At 39.6% G+C, this 24,478-nt stretch overlaps 3 protein-coding genes across 9 annotated transcripts in view; 2 read left to right on the forward strand and 1 right to left on the reverse strand.

Moving 5' to 3' along the window:
* The window catches only part of LOC113674505 (peripheral-type benzodiazepine receptor-associated protein 1), a 31,374-nt gene extending 19,285 nt beyond the window's left edge, over positions 1-12,089 (forward strand). Inside the window, exons 15-28 of one of the 5 annotated variants that reach the window (XR_003446525.2) lie at positions 112-159; positions 553-591; positions 993-1,091; positions 1,675-1,884; positions 2,287-2,477; positions 3,008-3,089; positions 3,331-3,627; positions 4,269-5,077; positions 6,146-7,120; positions 7,484-7,855; positions 8,554-8,625; positions 9,143-9,244; positions 9,844-9,995; positions 11,323-12,089. Coding sequence is in view for 4 of the 5 variants with exons in the window: in XM_027190983.2 (XP_027046784.2) it covers positions 112-159; positions 553-591; positions 993-1,091; positions 1,675-1,884; positions 2,287-2,477; positions 3,008-3,089; positions 3,331-3,627; positions 4,269-5,077; positions 6,146-7,120; positions 7,484-7,855; positions 8,554-8,625; positions 9,143-9,244; positions 11,323-11,490 (3,464 nt within the window). In the remaining variant the exon portion in view is untranslated. The remainder of the gene's footprint in view (positions 1-111; positions 160-552; positions 592-992; positions 1,092-1,674; positions 1,885-2,286; positions 2,478-3,007; positions 3,090-3,330; positions 3,628-4,268; positions 5,078-6,145; positions 7,121-7,483; positions 7,856-8,553; positions 8,626-9,142; positions 9,245-9,843; positions 9,996-11,322) is intronic. The other 4 variants (XM_027190985.2, XM_027190983.2, XM_089189267.1 and 1 more) reach the window with 4 other exon arrangements.
* Positions 11,882-16,055, reverse strand: LOC113674506 (protein-glucosylgalactosylhydroxylysine glucosidase). Its single transcript, XM_027190987.2, has 3 exons — positions 15,034-16,055; positions 13,630-13,835; positions 11,882-13,268 (listed from the first exon to the last, which is right to left on the reverse strand). Exons 1-3 carry the CDS (start codon positions 15,906-15,908, stop codon positions 12,193-12,195), a joined length of 2,157 nt encoding a protein of 718 aa, XP_027046788.2. The 5' UTR covers positions 15,909-16,055; the 3' UTR covers positions 11,882-12,192.
* LOC113674507 (SH3 domain-containing protein Dlish) lies at positions 15,819-23,811 on the forward strand. 3 transcript variants are annotated; one of them, XM_027190989.2, is made up of 3 exons: positions 15,819-15,958; positions 20,144-20,884; positions 22,729-23,811. In XM_027190989.2, exons 1-3 carry the CDS (start codon positions 15,907-15,909, stop codon positions 23,091-23,093), a joined length of 1,158 nt encoding a protein of 385 aa, XP_027046790.2. In that variant the 5' UTR covers positions 15,819-15,906; the 3' UTR covers positions 23,094-23,811. The 3 variants fall into 3 exon arrangements, with proteins under 3 accessions (XP_027046790.2, XP_027046789.2, XP_027046791.2); XM_027190988.2 differs by lacking the exon at positions 15,819-15,958 and adding an exon at positions 18,279-18,519; XM_027190990.2 differs by lacking the exon at positions 15,819-15,958 and adding an exon at positions 19,770-19,966.
* The last annotated feature ends 667 nt before the right edge of the window (positions 23,812-24,478 follow it).

A 24,478-nucleotide genomic window follows, 5' to 3' on the forward strand; every position in this document is an offset into this window, starting at 1 on the left:
ACATTATTTGATTTAAACATACGTTATAATGTTCACTCTGCACTTAAATCATCTTGTCTGATTAACCAGTTTGGATAGAGGTTAAAATATTGTTTGGCTATTGTTTTCCAGATGAAAGTGAAATGACTTTGATGATGAATGGCACTGGAGAAGGAATTGGTAAGTGGTGTCACTTCGTATATTTGATTTGGCTTACCAGCAAGCTGACTGTGTTTTTCTCTCTCTCTGTCCTCTATGGTCTGTTTTCTTCGACCAAATTTATGTCTGTATTGTAGATAACTGTCCGTTCTCTTTGACACTCAAAATTTATCAAGCTTGCAGTTGCAGTCCATAATCTACATATGATGTTTTTAAGGTATCTTTCAGATGGGGAAAACCCGATGTTCCAATAAAACGTTGTGACAATTCGTTTATTGTTGAACTCTTATTGATGTATGTTTTGTCGGACTTAGTTGTTTAGTTTGTGTTAGCAGTTAACCCAGGATTAGTGTGGACGTTGCTTTAAACAGCGTGATATTGACAAACACATTTGTTTGGTCTTTTCACTTTCAGATGAAATACCAGACAGCAGTGATGAAGAAGAAACAGATGGTAACTACTGTTTTTTAATACAAAAACGAGAGAATGAAAAATGAAGAAGAAGGAAATAAAACTGAAAATGATTTAAACTATTTTTGTTCGAAATTAATTTTCTAACGTGTTTATTGTCAATATCAGTCGTGCTTTTCGAAAGAACTATTTAAGAACCTAAATTATTTGCAACTGACGTTTAACCAAGGTAACGATATAAAGGAAACAAAAAAGGTAAAGTAATTCTAACCTTAACAAGGATGGTATGACAGCGTTCAATAACTTAATTTGCTTAATGTCACCGAGGTGTCGTATCTTTTAAATAGTTTTGTCCTATCACTCCTGGTTTATTCATATAATGTTCTTCATACACTGTATGCTCATACGTGCACTTCTAACGATCCCTATGTTGCTGATATTAGAAGAAGAAAGCTTCTCGGAAGATGGACAAACCGAACTTGCAATACCGGGAGAAAATGGCGAGCGGCAGATGAAACCAGTGCGCATGCTTAAGTTCTCGGGTAATCTTTAGCAGTTAATAGACTGCCTTATAAATCTGATGTTAATTAAATTTAAGGTAGCTTTTTATGATTCTGGGAGTAAACAGCACCTTTACACGTCAACTAAACAATAAACGTAAAATCCAGACATTTCTTAAAGATAAAATTCCCAAAAAAATGTATTTTGATAAGACAATCTGAAGGAAAATAACAGAATTGTGGATGGTATTTTTAAATTTTAACTTGATAACTGTTCCTTCCTGGTGACACAAAGAGCAAATTTTTATCGGTAAAAATTTTCTTTAAATTAAAGAAGGTACCATTTATAGTCATCTGTATAACTTTTAAGCATGAATTTTTTTGTTGTTATTTTTTGGTACATTCGCTTCGAAGCGAATAAATAACTCTAAGGGAAAACGTTCTTTTACATAAAGTAAAATATTTAATGTAAACACGCTTTAAACATATCAATTCTGGCGTTCTCGTCTTACAATTTTAATGTTACTTCCAGGTATGAAATTAAATTTAAAGGAATATATTTATACATGAAAACCTTACGCTTTGTATGTGATTATTGTGTGACATTTTTTGTTTGTCACGTCAGGTAAACTTCATCGTGCGTTACGCTTGTCAGTGGAACATATCCCCGACGTTGGACTTCAGGACATTGAGGAAGAAGACGAAGCGGAGATAGAGGAGGAAATAGAAGAGGAGCATGATTCAGGGAATGAATTTGATGAACAGGATGGTTCGAAAGAAACTGGATTTAGCCAAGATGGCATCACGAGTGATGAAATTGATATAATGCCTCGTAGTAAGTCATGCGATTGTTAGGCCGTGTTGTGGGCTATTCTTCCCGCCGCATAATTATTTAATTGGAAGGAGAGGAAACCGAGCAATTTCAATGGATTAAAACGCCATAATAAGGACAATACCTTGTTTAAAACAGGTTTTTAACAAGTGCTTCAAGATAATTTGGTTTTATCAACTGAGTTGATAATATAATTTAGCCACCGAAAAGCGTTTTCCCGTCTTTCACTCTAAGGGCTAACGCTCGAAACGTCAGCTTTAGAATTATCTTGTAATTCCCCCCCCCCTCCCCACCATCAAATCGACGCGGCGCAACAGTTTATACAGAAACAAACCTTTCAGAAGTATGTTTTGTCATTCAGCCGTTTAAACACTGATTTCTGTCTGTCCTACTTTGTTATCTCAGGAGTTCCCTCCCCTAGGAGGCTCCACCTTGAGCGTCAGTTTACCCGGAGCGTGCTCCTAAGTTGGAAACCCGCTGATTTGCCTGCAGACCAAGTGAAAGGTTATGGTGTGTATGCGAATGGAGAGCTTCGACTTATGATCAAAGGAAGCAGCAAAACAAAGGCGCTTCTGGAAGATATTGACCCCCAGGAGGTAAGATTCAACCATTTTTTTATTGTGCATGAACGTAAAGATAGTCCAGTAAATTATGGTAGACAGCAATTGAATAGTAATTGATTTCAGGAAGTTGCAACTTGTGTTTATACGTTTCGATTATTTTAAGTAGTAGAGGAAGAAAGGGAAATGAGAGACGAAGAGAGCAATTTGTGTCTAAGCTCTCTTTTTTAAACGTTCTATACTTTTGACATGAATTCCAATTCACGAAGCTAGATCCAATCCAAATTTTCGGAAATCATTCTTGATTCTAACCGCATAAATGCATTTTCATGAAGATTTGTTGATACCAATGATACCAATCAGAAGAAGAATAGTTCCTTGATTGTTTAACGTGCAGTCCTCTTGCGAGGATCATTTTGTTTATTTGAAGTTCATTGTTTCTTCTCTCAGTTTACTTGATAATGTATTGATTTCTTGAAGGGAAGTAATATGTCAGTCGCTATTGAGAGTTACGGGCCAAAGTTGAAGTTTGGTTTTTTTCTGGGTTTTTTTTCTTTTTTCACCAGACATACCGCCTCTCTGTACGCACCATCACAACGCAGGGAGAAGAATCATCAGACCGCTCAGCCGTGGTGACAATTGGCAAAGGTTAGCAGTATACAAAAGTGTAGCGTTCAGTCAGATGGTTTGCATGTCGTTATATCTGTAACTAGAGGAAAGAGATATTGTGTTTATGTTTAAATTAAAATTTTTAAGGTTTTAAGGTTTTTGGGAGATCGAAAAGTCAGATTTGACGGGAGGAGGGAATCATTTCAGTTGAGTTTATTCTTTATGTTTTTCTTCTAAGGTTCATCAGATTTTTTCCCAACCGTTTGTTTTCTTCCCTCAGATGCAAACTTTGCTCCCAGTCACGTGCATGTCACCTGCATTTCTCCCACGTCAGCTAAGATCGAGTGGTCGCCTGGCAACAGCTCATTCAGCCACGAAATCCTTCTAAATGGGGACCTCCATAGAACAGTTCGCCCTGGGACCTTCCAGCACACAATCAGTAATCTCGAACCGGATCAGTGGTATAAGGTTCACATACGTGCAAAGGATCCTAAGCGAGTGTCAGTTGACGATCGTGAAGAGGATATCGAGGTTGATCTGTTGACAGCTGAAGCAGAATTTCGAACTGAACCAGGAGGTATATTGAGAAACCTTTTCAACATACGATATTTTTAAATAGCAGGGTGCTGGAGAGCTTTTTGTTTTAGTGCTGTCGGACCAGCAACGACTAGCTAGAACATAGGGGAATACCTCAAAAGGCAACGCTTTACTACTTTCACCTCTTTTTACCTCGACTAGTGGACTTTCCAAGGAGAACGTAGGTTTTTATTCGTATTGAATGAATTTGTGACATCGTCTTTTGTTAAGTTCCTGTTCCACACAAATGACACTAGGCTGAGAAACACTGTTTATCAACCTGGATTTTCGTCACAAGGGTTGGGGGTGGGGGTTTAGTTGTTGATACAGGACACTGTTATCGTGGTAGTTAAGCAACCTGACATGGATCTTAATCTCAGTCCAGCCCCTGAAAGAAATACTGCCTTTGAGAATTACTTTGTTCGCGTAAATAGTATTGGTAAAATCGAGGTTGCCCTAAAGGAGACTGAGAACAGCATCACTATCCATTATTTCCTGCATCTTTTGTTTAATGAATCCCATGAATACTACTGTGATTTTTAATTTTTTTCATAGATGATGAATAAATTAAGATCTCTGCAGCCAGTTTTTCGCTTATGGGTCTACCCTTGCTGTGTACTTAGGTATTGTTATTTTTTTAAGGTCTGCCAGACCCACCTCTCGATGTGGAAGCAACTCCAGGTCAATCAAACACCCTTGATGTTAACTGGATTCCAGTGACAATCACAGACAAAGGTGCCTCAAACGGCGCTCGCGTGACAGGATACAAAGTTTACATCAACGGCTTTCCATGTACGGAAGTCACGTCACCCACAGCAGATTGCGTGACAGCCGTGTCGTGGATGGTCGAACGGGCGAGCAAGAAAAGTCACAGCGATGTTCTTCGTGTTATTGTTAGAACTCAGTCGTGTGAGGGCGAGTCAGCTGATTCAAATGAAGTTGTTATGCCCTTAGGTATGTTTAATTTCAAGGCAAATCAGGTTATAACACCTAAAGAAACTGAGCAGGTATTGCGGAACAATGATATGTTGTTAGAAAGATCTTTCGGATCTCATGGAGGTCACGAAGGCTCAGATAACTTGGCGAATGGTGAGCTGGTCTCTGAGCCACCAAGGGAACGAGCCGATAGCGTAAGACGCTTCAGTATGGGCGAGAATGGCCAGCCACAAGTAGTTTTAGTTGAAGACATTGCCAAACACACCAAGGACGATTCTGGTCTTCTTGCGCAGCCTCGAACGAAGGGAGAACCGGTCGTGTGGAAATACGAGGCTGGGAATGAATCGGAAACTGCCGAAAGTATCACGAAAAGCGACGGAAGAAGTGGATCCGAAGACGAAGATGATGAAGAAGTTGAGATTTGTATACCAGACGATTCGGAGGATAAAGAGCAAGCTGCTAAAACAGAGACTGTGGTGAATGTGGAAGAGCAAGGCTATCAACGGCTTGAAGAGGTACCTCTTTGCTTCTTTAATGTTTTTGTTGGTGACGGAAAGTTGGGTTTATATTTTACTAGCTTTTTTTTCTTTTTTTTTTATTTACGTGGTTTATTCAACTCCTCACGTTAGAAAATGGGGTCCTGTTTCCTCAGACTAATTGGTGGTTAAAAGGGAAATCTCTTGGTGAATTCAAGAGTTCTTTTTTTATATTCTCGCCTGTCCATTTTTCTTTTCACCTTTTAAATGTACTCATACGTAAGTAACGTAAACGTTGGACTGTGGAACGTCGTAGATAATTTGTAGAAGTAGTATGAAAAAAAAACAGCGTAAGTAAGCCTTCTGTAAACTTCCCATTTTGCTCGTTAACAGGGGCTATACCGGCATGCTCTGTTCGAACGAAAATGTGGTTATACTTTAGATTACGGCGGTTGTTTGACCAACAACTTCAAACGTTAAGTCAAAACCCTTTGCTTAGAGCACTGTCGATTTCAACCCTACAAATCCTGACTTCTAGTCATGTAATTCTTCCATTTAAGTATTACACATTTTCTTGTAAATTAGGTAACCCTTAAACTTTTGACCCCTAACAGTGACCAGCATGTAATTTCTCACTACAACGTCACTTGAATCACACATTAAGGTCATGAGAATAAATTAAATAATCAAATTCTCCTTGTCAGCACCTTAGGAAATGTATGGAGAACAGTATGGAGAATCTGCATACTGATGCAAGGCTTTAAAGGGTTAAAATGCTCAAGATTTCATCAGTAATTCCTCATACTGTCTGCATGCAATTCTTTTGCTGTTAGTTCTGAGAATTAAGTATTGGATCAGTTTGTAATCCCCTAATTGATATTTTTTTATTTACTTTCATCACTTATCTACTTGATGTTGTAAGGAGTAATTCCAAAGCTAATGAGCTTGGTTAATTTTGTCGCGTGTTACAGAATAACGGACTGAAGTTGTTAGAAATCTTACATGTTATTTGCTCCAGGACTTTTTGACACTCGTGGCCAGCCAAATATTCACTCTTGTAAATGCAAACTTCCAAACTTGCTCATGTCCTGTGTTTCTTGTGTTTAGAGTAACGATGACATCGAAGCTGATACCGAAGTTCCCAAGGTCGAGCAACAGCTTGCTGAGGAAGAACAAGCGCTTTCTGGCGAAGAAACATCAGAAACGCAAAAGAATCTTTCAAGAATTAGTAAGGGGAGCGATATGTCTTCAGAGAGTGACCTAGACATGGAAGAATTAGGACAGTCATTGGAAGAAGCGCAGAGTGTTCAACGAACAAGTCCCGAAGGAAAGGAGAGCGAGGATAGAATGCCTTATATTCGTCCTCTAGAGTATGACGAGAGTGACTTTGAAAGTGAATCAAGCGAACAGGCCCCGCTTTCCATAATTCAAGAAGAAGACGAGGAAGACTTATCGGAAGAGGTACATTTTCCGCGCTCACACTCGGCCTCCGAGGGCTTCGAGAGCGATGATGATGTCATGGATTTACTCGACGATGAGCAAGTTTGGGATCAATCGTCGGGACGCGTCGACTTCGAAAGCTTTCGTAAAATATCGCAAACAGAAGGTTCTTCGGCGGTGAACACCAATAAAACGTCAGAGGGCCAAGGCTTTGGAAAATATTTAGCAAATAGTAGTGACCAGCTAAGAACAAACGCTGCCCATGGTTCACCGTACAGACTTGTGGATAATATCAAGCTTTCAGAAAGTGAAGGAGAGCTGGTGGACAACGATGGCATCGACATTACCTACAGTGACACTGAGGCAGACCGAGGGGAACTAGAAAGGAGTGCGACTCCGCTAGACGGACAGTACGGGGAAGGAATGATGCGGGAAGAACAACCGCTTCATCACGCGTATGACGAGGCTACGCCGGCGGCGGAGGGACAGGCGCCTTCTGATCAAGGGTACGCGGGCGGAGGTGCCCCGGAGGAGCAAGTGCGTGTGTTCTTAGCTCTTTATGATTATGACCCTGCTACTATGTCACCGAATCCCGATGCTGAAGATGAGGAGCTGACGTTCAATGAAGGAGACTTGATAAAGGTAAGAAAGGGGAGTGGTAAGATTGGGCAAGAGTTGTCATTCTCACAAAGAGTGTGAGGTCAAGCACTCCTTTCTTTCCACAAAAAGGTTTTGTTTGGTCTTGTTTTCATCCATGATCAACAAGAACATGATTTTTTAAACATTGCGCAAGGTGTATTCGCCAAACAAAGAACATTCGTTTTTTTTTTTTCGGCTTGAAGCCGACTCCTATGGTCGACAATGAAAGCCGTTACATTGCCTTCAAATGCAGTCCGCTTGAAAAGAAACTATTTAGGTCGACCATATTCGTTAAAATTTCTTGGATTCTCCAGAAAAGGATAACCGCACATAATTTGGTTGACGACTTAATCGCTCTCTTGCCAGATTTACGGCGACAAGGATGAAGATGGATTTTACTGGGGCGAACTAAACGGGAGAGCGGGGTACATTCCGTTCAATATGGTATCAGAAGTTCATCTCGACGATGAAGAATCCGGTAGTACTGTCACGACGCCTTCTATGAGCATTACTCAGGAATCTGCCGCCCAGCTCCAGCCCCTTGAGGAAGCTCCCCAGGCAGAAGAGACTGAAGCTGGCCCTACCCCGTCCGACAACTTGCTTGAGGAGGTGATCCTAGAAGATGGCGAAGAATTTGAGGACCCGAGATCGAGTGACAATTATCAGCTGCCACCCAGGAGAATGGTAGCTCTGTTTGATTATGATCCACAGACTCTGTCGCCCAACCCTGATAGTGAGGTAAGAACAGCAGTTGATCAGGACACGTTTCTTTTATTATTTTACATATTACTGGATTACTTCACTGGTGGCTGAAGGAAAATTAACCCTGCAATGATGCGCTACTTTGCTCTCACTGGTAGTCTTTTTAAATGATGGGGTAATTATTGTTGAAATTAAAGAGTTGCATACTCAAACCTTAAATGGCCACTTCTGCTCCGTACTATTTAAAAATCAAATCTTTCCTTATTTTGCAATGTTATTTTTTTTGACGACCACCTCTCTAGAATAATCAACCCCTCCAGGCTTAATTGTAGCTCTGATGAAAGAGATCTCAGTGTATTTGAGCAAGTATCTACGTCGGCTGATTGACGTATCGTGCAATGTTGTAATGTTTGTTTACGTTGTTGAAGTAGATTTAACCCTTTAACTCTCAGAAGTGATTAACATAAAACTTCTCCCTACAATATCCATACATTCTTCAGCAAACAGGTAATGAGAATATTCAAACTTATCAGTTAGAAGCTGCTATCTTGATCTAGCACCAAGTTCTCATAACTAATTTAAAAGGAAATGTGTGGCAGCTACAGAGGAGAATTGACAATCAGATCTTGGGAGTTAAAGGGTTAATTACTCCCAGTGTCTCCGTTTCGTTATGGTGTGGGTGGTAAATTTTTGGTCACTTGTATTTTCTTAAACTTTTCGTTCTTGTTCTTCAGGTTGAACTCAAGTTTAGAGTTGGTGATATAATTTATGTATACGGCGATATGGACGAGGATGGGTTCTTTACAGTGAGTGACTCAGTTATAAGTTGAATATTCTACTTACTGGGTCCGCAGTGGTTCCTTTTTATCTTGAGATACCATCCTTCCTTCCAAAGCGTTTTTAAAAAGGCTCTTGTCGTTAAATAGATTTCTCACAGAACTGCCATCTTGCTTTACTCCTAAATTGAGAGATGAAGAGGCGAGGAGTTTTTTAGAAGGCTTTCATATCGAGTATCGTGAAACCAAAGATAAAATCGTACAAATGGTTTACAAGAAAAGAGCTAAATATCGCATGAATTTAATGGAAACTTTTGTAGGTGCAAAGTGCCTGAAGCGTGGGAGAATAGCACTAACCAAGTCACGATTGGTGTTACTGTGGCACCTCATTTGCCGAGAGAGAGGCGCGTGTTTTCCAGACCAATCACAGACAAAGATAGGCGAAACTGATGCGATCCTGGACTATTTATAACACTGATCTTTAATTTGTTCTAATGGAAACATTGCTTATACAAAATTTGAATCTTAGCCTGTGCTCTTTTTTCAGGGTGAGCTCCGTGGAATTCGGGGTTTGGTACCTTCAAATTTTCTTGAAAGTTTGTCTGATCCCATGGAGGAATCTCAACTTGACACAAGTAACGACAGCCATGTAAGTTAATAAAAAAGTTTTTCGACTATTTCAACACGGTTCCCTCCTTTCTCTCATGTGCTTACTGAACTACTGTTTTTGTGCAATGTTTTGTGTCACTCTCGTTTACTCAGTTGTTATGACACTTTCGTTCTTGTCTTTCAAAGTGGATCTCTATGCATGTGTCCTCTTGAAACTTAGAACTACTCTTTACCTGGAAGTCCGTCTGCCTGAATGTCACTATTCTTTTACTCACACTCTTGCTCTCCTTTCTCGGTGACGCAATTTGTTTCCCGTTGATTAAGTCCAGCGGTTGAACGCTGCCTTGAAACGAAAGATCCCGTCGAGATTGACTTTTACATCGAATGCAGTTGAAGTTAGCCCTTGGCTTCTCATTGATGACTCGTTGCCAAGCAATGCAACGTATTCTTATTGGGTGATAAAGAGCTGAAATGAATACTGATTCTTCCTGTCTTGGTTCGCCAAACCCAAGTAATTATTAATCATTTCCTTCAGTGTGTTTGATCAAATTATCAAATAACTCGTTCTTGTTCTTTCCATGTTTTGAAGCGTTTCTAACAATACTTATCAGTTTAGTGTTTTAACTATCATACCGCTAGGAATCTTCGCATTTTACTGTTATCTGATGTGAAGAACGACCTTGGAACAGCGGCAGGGGAAAGCTCAATTTATGTTAGTACAATAAACACCATTCACGATGTAGAGGAGTAGCTTTAACCATAACGAGAACGACAACAAGCTTCAATACGAAGTAAATCATTAAAGCTAGGCTGGTAACCATTAAAGTAGGGTGTCGTGTATAATAATTATTTTTTTTAAAAAACAGACATTAGTAGCCTATCTTCTATAAATTGAAACGCGCTATTTTAGTTTGTGTCGAGTTTTTTTTCTTGTTTTTGTTCGGTTTCTTTTGTTAGTCATTTTGTTTTTTATTTATTTCGGTTTCTTTGTTGCGTTCACTCACTTTTGCTTTTCCAGTCTTTATTTTCTATTGCTTTCATTTCGTCGTGATCTTTGTTATTGTTTTCCTTTTCTGTTCTTTCACGTATGTTTTGTTTATTTTTTGTTTTTGTGTTAATGCGTACTATTGAACTTATCTTCCCCAACGCCTGTAGTTGTGGAAATTTAATTTCTAATGCTTACTAAGAACAGGGTAATAAAAAGACGTTGAATTCAGTTTGCTATCCTCAACGTGGGACCTTGCAATAGTCAAAACTGGATTTGATATCTTTCATTTATAACAGGGTTTGTTCACTTGTGTCTGAAATTCCTCATCTTTCTGTTACTTGAAATGTGTTAATTCGATTGATAGCCATAACTTGCGGAAGGTAGAGATTTTCTGAAAAAGATTACCCAAATTAGTTCACGCGATAGTGATGTATAGCCGGGAAAGCAAATCAATTCCAAAAAAAAAAAAAAAAAAAGAATAAGTACTTTGTAATATAGAAAGCTGTGAGCCATAAAATAGCGGTTTTTTCAATGAGGCACACAGTTGGGTTGAAACAGAAATTTGAACTTCAATACCTGCACGTTAAAACACTCGTAAGCTATATAGGAATGGGGTTTATCTACAAACTCGTTGCGATGTTGTTTTTGACGGCGAATCATTCATCAATGACTACATCTGCCATTGAACCGGTGTTCGAAAACAGTGTAGTCTGCTGAAATTACCGTCAAACTTGCCGAGTTATTTCTTCAATACACACTTTCCTGCCCCCACCCCCCCCCCCTTTTTTTTTCAAATGAATCACGGTTTTATTGACCTTTTTATTTTTAAAGGAGCAGTGACATGTTGTTTTGATTACCTGCTAAATTACCTTCAGCTTGAAGAAATCGCAAACTCTCTATTTGGTTAAAAAAAAACATACAAAGAAATAACGAGGATGGTTGAGAAACAAATTGGAAACATTTAGGCTGATTATTCTTTGCTATACAAAACACGGTATAGCTCCTTCAAGGCTTTTCACTGGAAAGTAATCGTCGTTGTGAGAATTTTGGTCAACGACTACATCAAAGCGTTGCGTGATGACTTACTTATGTAGAATAACTAAGCGAAAACTGTCCCGTTTGCATTTCAGGAGTCTCCCATGGATTCCCCAGAGAAGTATAACTCAATCAATGGTAGTCACAGCGTTCCAGATAACACGCCCAAAAAGAAAAAGGGAATCTTTTCCAAAGGAAAACAAATGTTTAAAAAGATCGCCAAAGGACACAATTCGCCTCGAGGGAACAGTTCTAAAAGATAGCGTTGCTGAGCTAACCAGCTGCTTTTAAAATATTGAAAATGTCTTGTAAATTGATTATTCGAAAGTTCAAGCGAGTGAAATTTAGTTTTATAGCTTTTAGAGAAGTCCATTTTTATAAACGGGTTGTATTTTATCCAGTGTAAAGGGGTTTACTATTGTATATTTGGGCTTGGCCCTTAATTTATAAAAACCCGAAGAGTTCTATTGGGTGCTTCCCTTGATATGGAAGTTATTTACCTACTTTTCAGACGGTCAAGGCTGTGGTGGATGCTTGCTATACATACTCGCGCGCATTTTGAAATTTTTTCACCGAACGTTGCTGATTCGTTCTTATTCATACACAAAATAACAGACGCATAAAGTTCTCCCTGTATTAATAACTGGTTTAAACTTTTGAACTTGAAATCTGGAGTGTTTATTTGTAATATATCTGGTTGAACAATGACCGATTTGGAAATGTGACGCAAAGATAGTATTATATTGTATTGTATTGTATTTCCCAGAAGTGTTATGTTAACTATTATCATATAATTTATTTAGCAGAGTTGTATACCAGTGTAGTCACAGACATTCGCTATTAAATACTATTTTGCGGAGAACAGTCGTTGAGTATTAGTTCTATTAGGTGCTTGGGGGCCTGGGAAGTGAAGTGGTTTCCGGTAATTTTAGGCAGGATCTATTGACTATTCAAGTGATCGACATTTATGTTAATACCGTCTCCACGAAAAGTTTTATTTCAGTTATTTTGTTAGCTTGGAGAGGGCTTATTATAAGTGGTTCATTGGACACTTCAATTTTCTCCCCAATCTCTAAACGATACTTCTCCTTTGAGCTGAGAAGTGTCACCTGGAGAACTGGGGCTGATTGTTGGCGTGACGTAACAACAATCTGCGAATGCGATGCGGAAATCACAAAGTCTATGCTGTTTCCATGGTAATCGATACCCACAAACTTTAATCCAGTGCTCCCGGGTGGAAGCTTGGGGTTGAATTGAAGTTGTCTTCTATCGCGCAGACGCAGTCCGCCATAACCAAAAAGAATGGATTGAAGAAATCCGCCGGCTCCTGTGATGAAGTTCACAGCACCCCCACCGTCCGCACTCTCGGTCCAAACCATGAAGGGAATCTTTGCGTTTACGTAACTAGCATTGAAAGACTTCTCTGCTCGAGAATTTTCACCGATATCTAACCAGTTAATGGCGAACATAGATTTGGTCATGGCGGGCCCCCGCGGATTCGTCCTGGGCTCGTAGAAACTCAGATCATTTCGTCGTAACTGCGAGCTCATGTTTACCATTAGTGGATATCCGAGTAGGATAACGTCGGCTTGTTTTACCTCGATCCCTTGGTACCCATCGTACTCGGGGTGATAGTCGTTTGTGGAATCAAACGGTATGTACATGTTCTGTGCTATGGTTTTCCAATTTTCGGAGGCATTCGGAAGGACCTCGTGGGCGAATTCTAGATTTAGTTTGGCGATCATGTTAGTATAGGCCGAGTTATTCACGACTTCAGCATCTTCGTCCGGTGGCATAACGTTGTAAATGACGTAACCTCTTTTGGAGTCGTTGTAGATCGCGCGACTCGCCCAGAATTCCGCAGTGGCTCGAATAAGGGGAAAGGCCTGGTTCCGGAGCCATTGTTGGTCTCCTGATGCCATCCATAGCTGCCTGACTGCGAATGCAATATCGCCTGTGATATGCTGCTCGTAATCGGAGTAAATCTCCCCGGGGCACACTTCTGAACCAGTCACAGCACTTTCCCATGGAAACATTGCTCCTTAACGGAAAAATTAAAAAAAAAATCAGAATTAAACGCCAATAGGTACACATGCCCACGAGTTATACTGAAACAAGAAGCTCGTCAAGGCTCAAATCATCAACCCCTTTGTGATAACAAAAATGGATAAATTGAGCTGCTGTCCCAAAGATTCCACGTTTGATTGCGTGACCAATGCCACGAGATCTGCGCTTAAATAAAATTTTTATTTCAATAATTTGTGGAGCCGATTCACGTCTGCATCATAAAACGTAAACATTTATGCTATATTCACTCCCCATGCATCTGGGATCTGCAAAATCTTCAACTGCTTTCTTCGTAATTGGTGTATCTTACACGAAATCATTTTCTCGATAACTACCTCGGAATCCATATTTCTTAGCCTTTTCTTCAGCTGCATGGAGCCGCTCAAACCTGTAAGCGAGACACGTTCGCGCCAAATCTTGGTGTAGAAGGAGAAGCGGGGGAAACATCCACGTCTCCTGATCCCAGAACACGTGACCATCATATCCATCAGTCGCCAGGCCTCCGGGACTCAGACCGAAAATCCTCGAGGAGCGAAGGGAGCTAGAAGACGAAAACAAAGATTAATAGCCGATCAGAATTTTAAAACTCACTCCTCGCAAGAAATAACGTTGTAACGTTATTCAAGTTTTGAATCAAATATTACGTAACTCTTTATCAAGGCTCTTAACGAGAAAATGACCCTCCCCTTTCCAGTAAGTTCAATTATTGGCTTAAGGGATTAGTATAATGTTCTTAAGGTTTCTGAAAAAAAAACCAAACTAATTAGATGTCGGTAGACTTAGAAAAACTGGAACTCAGACACGTCTAATATCACACGCAACCGTAAGAGTAGTCTGTCTTGTAATTTCATTTATTTTGTTTTGGAAATAGCTCCCTTGCTGCAATCGTTGTCGCAGATGTCATTTTTCCCTCCAGGCACCCTCAGCGTCGCCCTTCCCTCCCCCCCCCCCCACCTTACTTCCTTTTATGGCCTCAATAATTAAGCACGAAGGAGCTTCTTACCCTCCACACCTTAACATCAGTATGTAAATTCTCCATACTATTCCCTTCACATTCCTAAGGTTCTTGGTAATCATTTACTCGTAACCTTGATGTTTGATGCAGGGTGACAATGTGAGGGGCAATTCCATGTTTGTCACCCTTTGGGGTTAGGGGATTAACAATCGGAGGAACTAAACACGAGAAAACGTGTTTTCGTGAGGAAAGCCTACATGTACGGGTTCAATAACTGGAGTGGCTTACGTACTTAATTAGCACTAACGTTAATTGGAAATCCTCAATTCTCGAGATTGCATTGGTAATTCTCTCTCTCAGCAGCTACACATTTCCTTGTAAAAGATTTAGGAGAAGTTTGTGTTTCATCAAGATGACAGCCTGAAAGGCTTGTCGGCTTGAATCACGTTTTTGCTATATATCGTATTAATATTGTTAGGATCGAGAAGTTATGCGTCATTCACCTCTGGGAGTCGTAGAGTGAAAGGTTTATGTCCATTGGGTTTTGATTTGATCTTCCATTGAATGAACTCAAATTGAACAAATTCGTAAAAAACCAAAAACTTTTATCAAGAGCTAAAACCGTGGTGGAAAACAGTTAAGTGAAATTTCTAAATTCAGTCTAACACTTAAACGAGCACTAATGAAAACACATCGCTTTAATTAAATTAGTAAGGATTACATTTAAGCCTTTTAGCCTCGAAAACAATGGTAAACAAAAAAACAGGATGTAGTGTCAAGTTACCTGAGTGTGTAATAAAGACTCCCGGAAACTGTCTGAGCCAATGTAAGATTGCCCTCCAAATCAATGCGGCCTGCGTCCCAAAGTTCTTTCCAAGCCTCAATGTGACTCTCAAGGAGCTTTTCCGGTTGTTCCATAGCATCTTTATAAGCTTGATGCGCGCTCGTCAAGAAATCCTTAGCGTCTAAACTAGTCGCTATTGCCGTGATAAAGTAAAAGGTTTGGATCTCCGAGGAAGGACGGATGTCTAAACGAGGGGGTATATCCCCCCAGACAACAGCGACCCCCTCCTTCGGACTGGTCGGCTCCTCTGTTATCTTAATGTACCCAGATATGGAATTGATCTTAAGGTCATCCAGAGATTTACGTGGAAAATCATCTCTTTTGAAATCAATATCAACGCTCGGCGGTCCGTAAACATTAGTCATAAACAAACTTACTGTGTCGCGCATGTTGTTTTGAAAGGCTATCTCCGTGACAAGCAAATGCTGGTGAACCCGATGAGCATACATTCGCTGTTCTAAGGTAAAGTTATCCACGTGAAGCCTGTGATAGAACACCCCTTGTGCCACATTAAGGCTGAAGAGTTCTTCAGTGGCATTAGAGGAGAGATTGGTTCGTACGACGATCGCCGACGTGGAAGGAATTCTCGCCCTGTGACTCGGAGTTTCTGTCCCACGCCCGTTGAAGATCCCAGAGACATAAACCGTGTCGCTGTAAACTGCAGTGGCCAAATATCCATTACCAACACTCGGGTTCAATCGAGGATCATATGGTAGGCTCGACGACTCGAAGTTTGTTGCATTTGGCGTAGCATGAACAGTTTGACAGAAGCAAACCATTGACAGAGCGACAATAAATTCATTTGCCGACGCCATGCCTCTGACTTGTCGGTGGTTTATCTGGGATTTTTACGGCCGTAATACAGGTCGGTATCTCCCTTTTACTATTGATACTTTGTCTAATTTTGACGATTTCCGTGTTTAATGACTAGAAGGTAAAGTTCCTCTGGCATTACGTTGAACGCTGCTATGCGCATGACCTTCATGTGATGTGAGCAGTTGAATTATTAACTTTCACAAGGTTCTAAACTCTTTCCTCTAAATGAAAATAAACCTAATAACGATAACAAAAGAACTATAAGTAACAAAAAAAGAAACAAACGCGCATAAACTATCCAAGGGCAAAAGTTATCTTCCACTTAAGTGGATGCCATTATATCCAGTGTTCGAGTAGAGAATTATGCGACAAAGTTCACGCCCTTGGTTTGCAGAGGGAAAATATCGGGGAGGGGGGGATGGGAGGTGATTGCGTTCTAGCTGATAGATTTAGGCACTTACAGTCCCACTCCCCAACCAGAAGAGTAAATGGTCTCCAGCACGTTGCAAGGAGACCTGGGAACTGACGAAATATTGGAGGGGGGGGGGGGGGGGGGGGAAGGAGGGGGCAAACTACGATGGCTCAGCGTCGCACCACGGAGTATCAAATAGTTATGCCCCTGGTCGCTTCAGGCTCCAGGAACGTGGTAAGCGCACTCGCCAAGCCACGCAGCCCAAGACGAATTTCTTGCAGATGAATCGAAATTCTGGTATCAGCAGGCATCCGTCTGGAACATAAGTCATGAAACACGCTTATTCCCGTCACGGAAAAATTGTGCGGTATCAGAGTCAAAAGGATTCTAAGAGCTTAATGCTGGGTTCATGTGGGCTATTGCACGCTTGCAATTACGGCACGCAATATTATGCAATGGCTTCGGTACTGACATCTGTTGATGAAAATGGCCCAATAAATATCGCAATAAAAGCTGAATCTTTAGCCAGAGGATGCTGGAAGATTGCATTAGTTTGTTGTGTACTTTTAGAATATGTCAGCGATTAGCATAGCTTTTTTCATGTGTAACTGAAATGGTCTGAAATATGATTCAGTTTAGAATGTTCATTACTCATCCATGACATGCATGTAAACAGATTAGGAAAAGATAGTAAACTTGAGCTCGTTTATCGAATAGTATTTTCCACAAGCGTCGCATATACCTCTGTAACCTCTGATACCTCTCGCATTCTCTGATAACCCTTTCCAAAATAGAGGCTGAATCTCAACACATTGAAATGCAAAACTACACAAGAAAATATTTCTGCACAAAAATAACTTGAGTAACCTTAACAATGGGTGCCTTAAAAAGTTTCATTTGCCCGGTTGCGGCTGTGTCAGCCGAGTAAACCTGTCGTGACTTCAACTCGGAAAAAGAACATTGTGACATTTTTACAAATTGGATTATTTGCTCCACTGTGGTAAAACAAAGGTCTTGTCAATAACTCGTTTTGGATTGTCATTTCTCTCATAAGATAACCCTTTACTCTCAAGAACTTAATCTTGGTTCTTTTAGCTTTCAGCTATATGTTTCTCATAATTTTACCTCGTAGAATTTAACGTTAGAAACATTATCTCCCAGCATGAGAACTTGTGTTCTCTTGCTCCCAGTAAATATTTGTCTTTGTTCTCATTGCCTTTGTGCTTGACAGTGTATTGTCTTAGTAGCGTAAGGGCAAACTAATCAATTGGCACTTCTTGGAGTAAAGGGTTTAAGTTACCCTGATTCAACATTCGCTTCCATTGTCATTTTGGAGAGGGGTCTAACTTGTCAGTGCGCTCAGATTCTATGACAGTAAAGAGGGAAACCGCAAATATTCCTGAGAAAGCCCCTAAGTTGTGGCTTTATAAGAAAATGTTGTTTAAGTACCAAGGATAAATAACCTTCATTTTTGACAAATTTTCGTCTTTATCTCAAAGAATCAGATTATACATTTATCTAGCTTAAGCAATTTCATAATCAGTATAAGCAAATTTAGTTATAAAAAGAATTTGAAAAACATCCATAACATTTTGCTTTCTGAAGTAAAATCAAAACCTTTCAGGAGGGACTATGTAATTGATAATTCCCAAATTTAACATAAACATTTTAAGTAACGTACAAAGGTCGTTTAGGCAAGGCGTGACTATGCTGTTAAAGGGAAAAACTATTAGAATCGTAGAACATGGGGGGTTCATAATCTTGACCCGAGAGACGATGCATTAAGCGCATTAAAAGATACTTGAGATTTAAACCAATTTATTGTCGCCTGACAATGTGCACGTTACAGAGTTCAGTACTGTACGCGTCAAGCCGGTAGGATTGCAAACGGAGCTATATCTGTAGCAGCCGGTTAAGGTGACTTTCAAACGCTTCTAGGTTCAGTCTTGGTGCACGAAAGAATTTTGAAGGCGTCGGAGTCGTGGAGGTGGAAATCGGCACGTTTTTGACCCTACGTTACGATCCACGAATTAGCAGGGTATCTCTTTGCCCAAGTCCGTTGTAAGCTGCCATAACAGTGCGTTCTGCAGAATACCTTTTAAGTTTGCTGTTTAATTCCCAGTTACGTAATATGTCCAAAAACACCGTACAACGAAAGTGCCAGATCTTGAGTCCGGACAAGAACCATGTGATTAAAGGTGCAAAATGTGTACTCTTATTATGATTAATTTTTCACACTTTTCATGCAGTTTAACACGCTTCCTTATCTCTTCCCTCGCCTTCAGACTGCACCTATGGTTCAAGATATACCCCGTTGAATACCGATTTGAAATTTCCAAGGGAAAAGTTGAGTAGTACTCTGACATACATTCGTGGAACATTGAGGTTTATTTCATTGCATGAAGACAAGTTTATCTGATTCATTGATTTTGCAGAAAGAAAATAACTCAGTTTTTAATCTAAGGGCGTGAGTAGTTGTAAGCATGAATTGTAACGTATGCTAGAAATGATCTCTCATCGGCAGTTTCCTCCCCACACCAGACTGTAGCTTTGCTTTGAATTAAACGTAGGCCCCATATCGCGCGCATTCGTAAGAACAGTTGTGGTTAAAGCGTTTATGTTATTAGCATTTTATTCACTTTTCTCATGCTCCTCAAAATCCGCATTCTTGATCAAAGTTGCAGTATTTGTTTTGATTTGACTGCACAGCCGGTTTAAATCTTGTCGTTTGCCTTATTCCGTTGACGAAATAATATCACCTTGAAATACAGATAGTTATGAAAGTATATCATCTTGCAGTTTACTGTACAATTACGGAAACTTTAATTTAGACATAACAGCGATGACAAACCGTAATTGAAAAATAGTATTTCAGTAGCGATAGATGAACTAAGGATTTCCGTTAATGGACGTGAACAACTCTTGGCGTATCTCACGGATCGTTATTTCAAGAGCAACCAGACACTCATGAATTCACAAAAATGAAAACAAAGAGTTGTATTTCGTGAAAGGAAGCTGTTCTTGAAACAGAAAAGACAATAACACAAACGGCGATCAAAAGTTAAAATGCAGTTGTTAAGGGTAAATCAAAATTAACTTCCGATCTGTCTATTAAATTGAATTCCTTCAATTCTCCACTCTTGTTAAACCGGATGTTAATGTCTATGTATTGCACAGTTTATTTATATTATGGTTATATCTCGGACAATCCATTGTTTAAAAATTTCTTCTCATGAAAATTTCTTCTAATATCCCAGCAAAGTTAGTTTGATGTAGAGACGGCTTGTCTCTCCAAACTTGCAAGATCTTTCATCTCCATTGTTTCCTCTTTAAATATTTTGTGTCGAATCTGCGGTTTTATTAAACCTAGATTAGCTGTGATTGGCCGATCTGATCACACGTGTGGGACATGTAAACAATCCAGAGGGTTATTGAGCTTCCCACTTTCTATTAATAAACTGGAGAGCTTGTGACGCAGAGATGCAGATTTTGTCGTATCGATTATTTACTTTCCTTGCGGAAAAACAAACAAGATTTCAAATATGCCTTCGGCATGTACGCCAGTAACACATCGATATAATGTTTGAATCGAAAACGCCACGATGGCTTTCTTTTGCCCATCACAACTGACATTGAAAAAGAAAGGTAAGAGTTTTGTTTCAAGGGAGAACGTTCTTTTCCTTGTCGTTTTTCTTTGCACACTAAAATAATTAGAATTCGCCGTGCTTTGAAAGTTGTCTTTCCCACTGCATTGTTATTGTGTCATAATTAAGCGTTTCATTTTACTCCGACAAAAATTTTATCGCCTAATTTTTTTATTAGTCTTACAGAGCAAGAAGCCTTATCCACCTGATGTCTATCGCCCGTCATCAAGTCAACAGCAAAAAGGGACAACGACCTCAGAAGTTACGAAGTCTGCTCTAAAAAATGGCTCGACTCCAAGCCACAAACAGGAGAAGCGAAACGTCCGAATCAACGAATCGGGCGTGAGACATGAAACGCTTTTTGAACGGAAAATTCGAGCTGCAAGTTTGGGTAAACCTGCCAACGTTCGAGTGAAAGTAACGCAAAGTTACGAGCCGGTTGATAAAGAGGAACTTAAAGTACGAAAAGGACAGCACGTGAAAATACTCTACCAAGAGAATGACTGGGTTTACGCGATTGACTCGTTAGGAAATAAAGGGTTTATCCCGTTGTTTTACTGCTCGACGAGAAGTGTATCCACCGACTCGAAGTCAAGCACCTCAGGTTACGAGGATAGTTTCGAGGATAGCGAGGACGGAGTCGGCGAAAGAACTACGGTGGTCGTTTTCAACGATCCTCTAAATAGAGCAAGTCATAGCCCAAATAACTCAATGACTTATTTCCCCAAGAGAGCTTACGGTCCGCAGCTGACAGTTTTATATGACTATACTGCGCATTATGAGAATGACTTAAGCGTTTGTCGAGGTGAGGTTGTTATGCTGCTAAACGATCAAGACGAAGATTGGTTTTGGGTCTCCACGGATGATGGTGAGGAAGGCTTTGTTCCTCGATCTTTTGTCGTCTCTCACGTCTGCGAAGGTAAACAATTTGCTTCTTAACATCTTGTGTGTGTTTTTTTAGTTTTCATGTGGTGAAGAGTGTACGAAACAATGTAGTAAAGTTGTGAGGAAGCTCTTAGCTTTCTTGTATCAAAGTGAAGAACTTTATAAAACATTTACTAAATGTTTCCCGAGAGAAGGCAAGATTCTTAACTTCCCCTATGATAGAGGAAGTTAATACAGAGCGGTCATGTTATTAATTAAGATTTTGTTAACTGCAAAAGCGAATATAAAATCCCAGTAACTATATCAAAGGAAAGAGGAAAGACTCACGCATATTAGCAGGCCAGACTCTTTGACAAGAGCTAAAATGGTCGAATTTCGGATTCTTAGGACTCGTGGATGCAAAATATCAATATAATTAAGACATGTTCTAGCGTGTTCGAGATTCCGTCGGCGTTACCGTTTCGTTTGTGAAAAGCAGTATTTGATACGAGTTACCTTTTTTTAGATGTAGGGCTATTTTTATCAGGTTGTTCAGTATTTCGAAACCTCATTTGAAACCCGAGAAAACTTTCTCTACTTAGCCCAGCACGTAGCTTTGCCTTACGAGAGGAAATTGATCTTTTATCAGGATAAACATTTTCCATTAAGTTCCCTTCCGAAGACTCTTAACCGATAAAGTAAAAATCGCTCTTTTAACAATTAACACGATGTCTTCGCCTCGTTTAAGATCCCCCGGATTGTTCTGGATTGTTGTTATTTTGATAACCTTCACCTTTTAATACTTTTAAGCGACGCGACATTTTGCTGATAAAAAATCCCTTTCAAATTTTGTAAAATGCATGTTACTCGGCAACTGAAAACCTTTTCTTGGTCTTGAACTTCTGACGTTTCATGAAAAACAAAAAAAACAAAAAACCATAAAAAAGAAAAAGAGCGCTCAACCGTTTGCAGTTCATCTGGGTTACAAGCCGCAAAGTTTGCAAGTATTGATTTAGTTCGTCTGGAGCAATTCGAAAGAAGTTTAATCATTATCAACGGCAAAAGGAAACATGATTGAAAGTAAGCCGGATGAAGCAAGATAGGTTTAAACCATAAAAAGCAGGCTTAAATAAAGATAGGCTTAAACCATAAAAAGCAGATGGATCGAGAGGCAGATTTGCTGCAAACGTGAACGAAAAAAATTATCTTTGATATCGATTACACTTCCTAAACTCCCAAAATATAATCAAAAGAAAAAAACATAAACATCACCCCAACAAGAGAAAGGCCAGGGGGGGTATATAATTCGTGGGCAAATTCAAAACCATGTTGAGTTTTTTTGTCGCTCATCACTGCCAGAAGCTGCGCTGAACTGAATCGTTGTTTACTTGAATATTATGCGTGATAAATTCATGGTGAAAGATGAAAAATTGCGTGACAAGGAACTTTTATGAAATAGAGTACAAATTGACTGACTGATTGATTGATTGATTGATCTTAACTCAGAGAGACTGTTAAAATTGCTCATTCAGGACTTTTTCCTGAACTGAGTAATCCTTTTAAAGTTATTTAGGGAAATCTCGTCTTCGGATATTCCCCAGAGAATATTTACAGAGAGAGAGATTACAGTGACATGAATGCAGTTAAACTTTCAGATTACTCAGTCGTTCTTCCTTGGCATTGTAGTAAAAAAGACTTGGATTTCATGACGATTGTGTGTAGTAATTAAGAAAGTATATATGGAAATTAGGCAACGAACCCGTGTTCAAGTTTGGTGGGCTCTTAGGCATGAAGGAAATGCAATTATTTATTATCATTTACGAGTGAAATGAGTTGGAAAATATTCATACAGAAATACAATTTCTCTCATTCAAAACCTTCCTTCATTTCCACATATAGCCTGTGTTCAGCAGTTATCTTCACCAAATGGGGCATCGCTCAACTCACCGAACCTCAGTTCTTCTGACGTCACACCAGTAAGTTCAAGTTCGACTGGGATGAAAGGCAAATCATGGCAGACGGATGTAACCTCATCAACATCCAGTGATAAGACTTACACCCTAAAAGGAACGCGTCTAATAGTACTTTACAATTTTGAAGGGAAGGCTTTTGACGATTTGCCTGTTAGACCCGGAGAGTATGTATATGCAAATCTAAAGGACCAAATTGTGCCTGGGTATATCTGGGCTTATTCGCCGAATAGTAAGAAATCTGGGTTTATTCCAGATGATCATGTCAAGGAGCCAGTGATAACAGATATATAATTGATATAAGAAGTTTGCATTTCAATAACAATTACAGAAACTCTCTCCACAACAGGTTAAATGCCCCTCTCGTTGAAGGCTAGGACTAAGAAATAATGAGAAATCTCTGATTTATAAGTCTATTGCTCTATTTTGTTCTTTGTGATTTATCCATTTATCCGTTGTCGTTTATTGTTCGAAGTCTCATCACCTATACAGTGGAGCAGAGAGTTTTTACCGTTCAGTCTATTTTTATGATGTCTTCTGAGGCTTTTTGATATCAGATAAAATTCTCTATCCGCCACCTTTTCCATCCCTCGCGGTTAAAATAGAGATGGGATGTGACATGAGAAAACGAGGAAATAGAAAGTAACTGAGACCAGGGGATATGTCGAAGGGGATATGTCAATTATCACCGAAATTATTTTTAGTTCTAAACAGAAACGGAAGTCTAATTGATCTTATATCGCAAGACGTTTGCGTCGAGAGATTGTCTATTAATCACTTAAGTAAAACTGACATCTCCTAAGGCCTGAACCAAAAGGAGTTTTTCTCTCTGTTTTTTTTAAAGAATATTTGTTCCTTTACTATTTCAGTTTTATCTAAGTCACGTGGTAAAAAAAAAGCAGTATTCCTATAAGAACGATGTTTTAGGTATCAAAATGTCCTTTTTGTAAGTTTTTGTAATCCACCCGCAAGGCTAAAGCCTTCTTTTAAAGAAAGATAGGATTGAATTCAACTTGCATCTTGCTCATATTTCATTGGACCACTTTTTGATCGAGTGTCATAAAATTAAACCCAAAGTAATTACATCGGCCAATCAGAAGAATGGAAAATGCCCTGAAGAGCCAATGAGAACTCAAAGTAAACACAAGCAAGCCACCTAAAGCGCGGGAAAACGCGGGTAACAAAGTTTTGATTGGGTTTAGTTTTGTATCTGATTGGTCGAGAGAGCGGGGCGCGTTTTCTGGACCAATCCCAAAGCGTAGTAGAGCAAAACCAATGCAATCCCGGAGTACTTTCGACACTCAACTAAAAATTACAATATTGCGAAGGAAGGTTCACATCGTTATGTTGATTTAGTTAAATAATCACCAACCCGGTTGGTGGCCCTCCATGTTGGAATTTTTTTGCTTGGACCTCTTCTGCTGACTACCATCAATTCTGTCACTTCTCGCGTATGACCTCATGATTGTAGGCTCACAGTAGTCTACAGTTTGAGTAGAATCATTTTAACAATGCAAGACATGCAACCTTATCCCATTCAATTCCCTTCTCCTTCTACGCTTTCTAACTCCGAGTGGAAAAGTTTATTTCAAGTATAAGCCCCTGTTTTCTTTACCACCTTGTGAATTCCTTATAGGGCAGCAATTCGAACATCGCGTAAAAGTAATTCGAAAAAATAT

This window comes from Pocillopora damicornis, chromosome 12 (assembly GCF_964200805.1).
Source record: "Pocillopora damicornis chromosome 12, jaPocDami1.2, whole genome shotgun sequence".
NCBI lineage: Eukaryota > Metazoa > Cnidaria > Anthozoa > Scleractinia > Pocilloporidae > Pocillopora > Pocillopora damicornis.

What these genes read in the sequence shown, in the direction of transcription:
- LOC113674507 (XM_027190988.2), top strand. Translation starts at nt 18,453, where the DNA reads ATGTCCAAAAACACCGTACAACGAAAGTGCCAGATCTTGAGTCCGGAC. An exon ending in CAAGAACCATGTGATTAAAG is followed by an intron (nt 18,520 to 20,143) that starts GTGCAAAATGTG and finishes TTTTTTTATTAG; the next exon opens with TCTTACAGAGCAAGAAGCCT. An exon ending in CGTCTCTCACGTCTGCGAAG is followed by an intron (nt 20,885 to 22,728) that starts GTAAACAATTTG and finishes TTCCACATATAG; the next exon opens with CCTGTGTTCAGCAGTTATCT.
- LOC113674506 (XM_027190987.2), bottom strand. Translation starts at nt 15,908, where the DNA reads ATGGCGTCGGCAAATGAATTTATTGTCGCTCTGTCAATGGTTTGCTTC. An exon ending in AGTCTTTATTACACACTCAG is followed by an intron (nt 13,836 to 15,033) that starts GTAACTTGACAC and finishes TTCGTCTTCTAG; the next exon opens with CTCCCTTCGCTCCTCGAGGA. An exon ending in TAAGAAATATGGATTCCGAG is followed by an intron (nt 13,269 to 13,629) that starts GTAGTTATCGAG and finishes TTTTCCGTTAAG; the next exon opens with GAGCAATGTTTCCATGGGAA.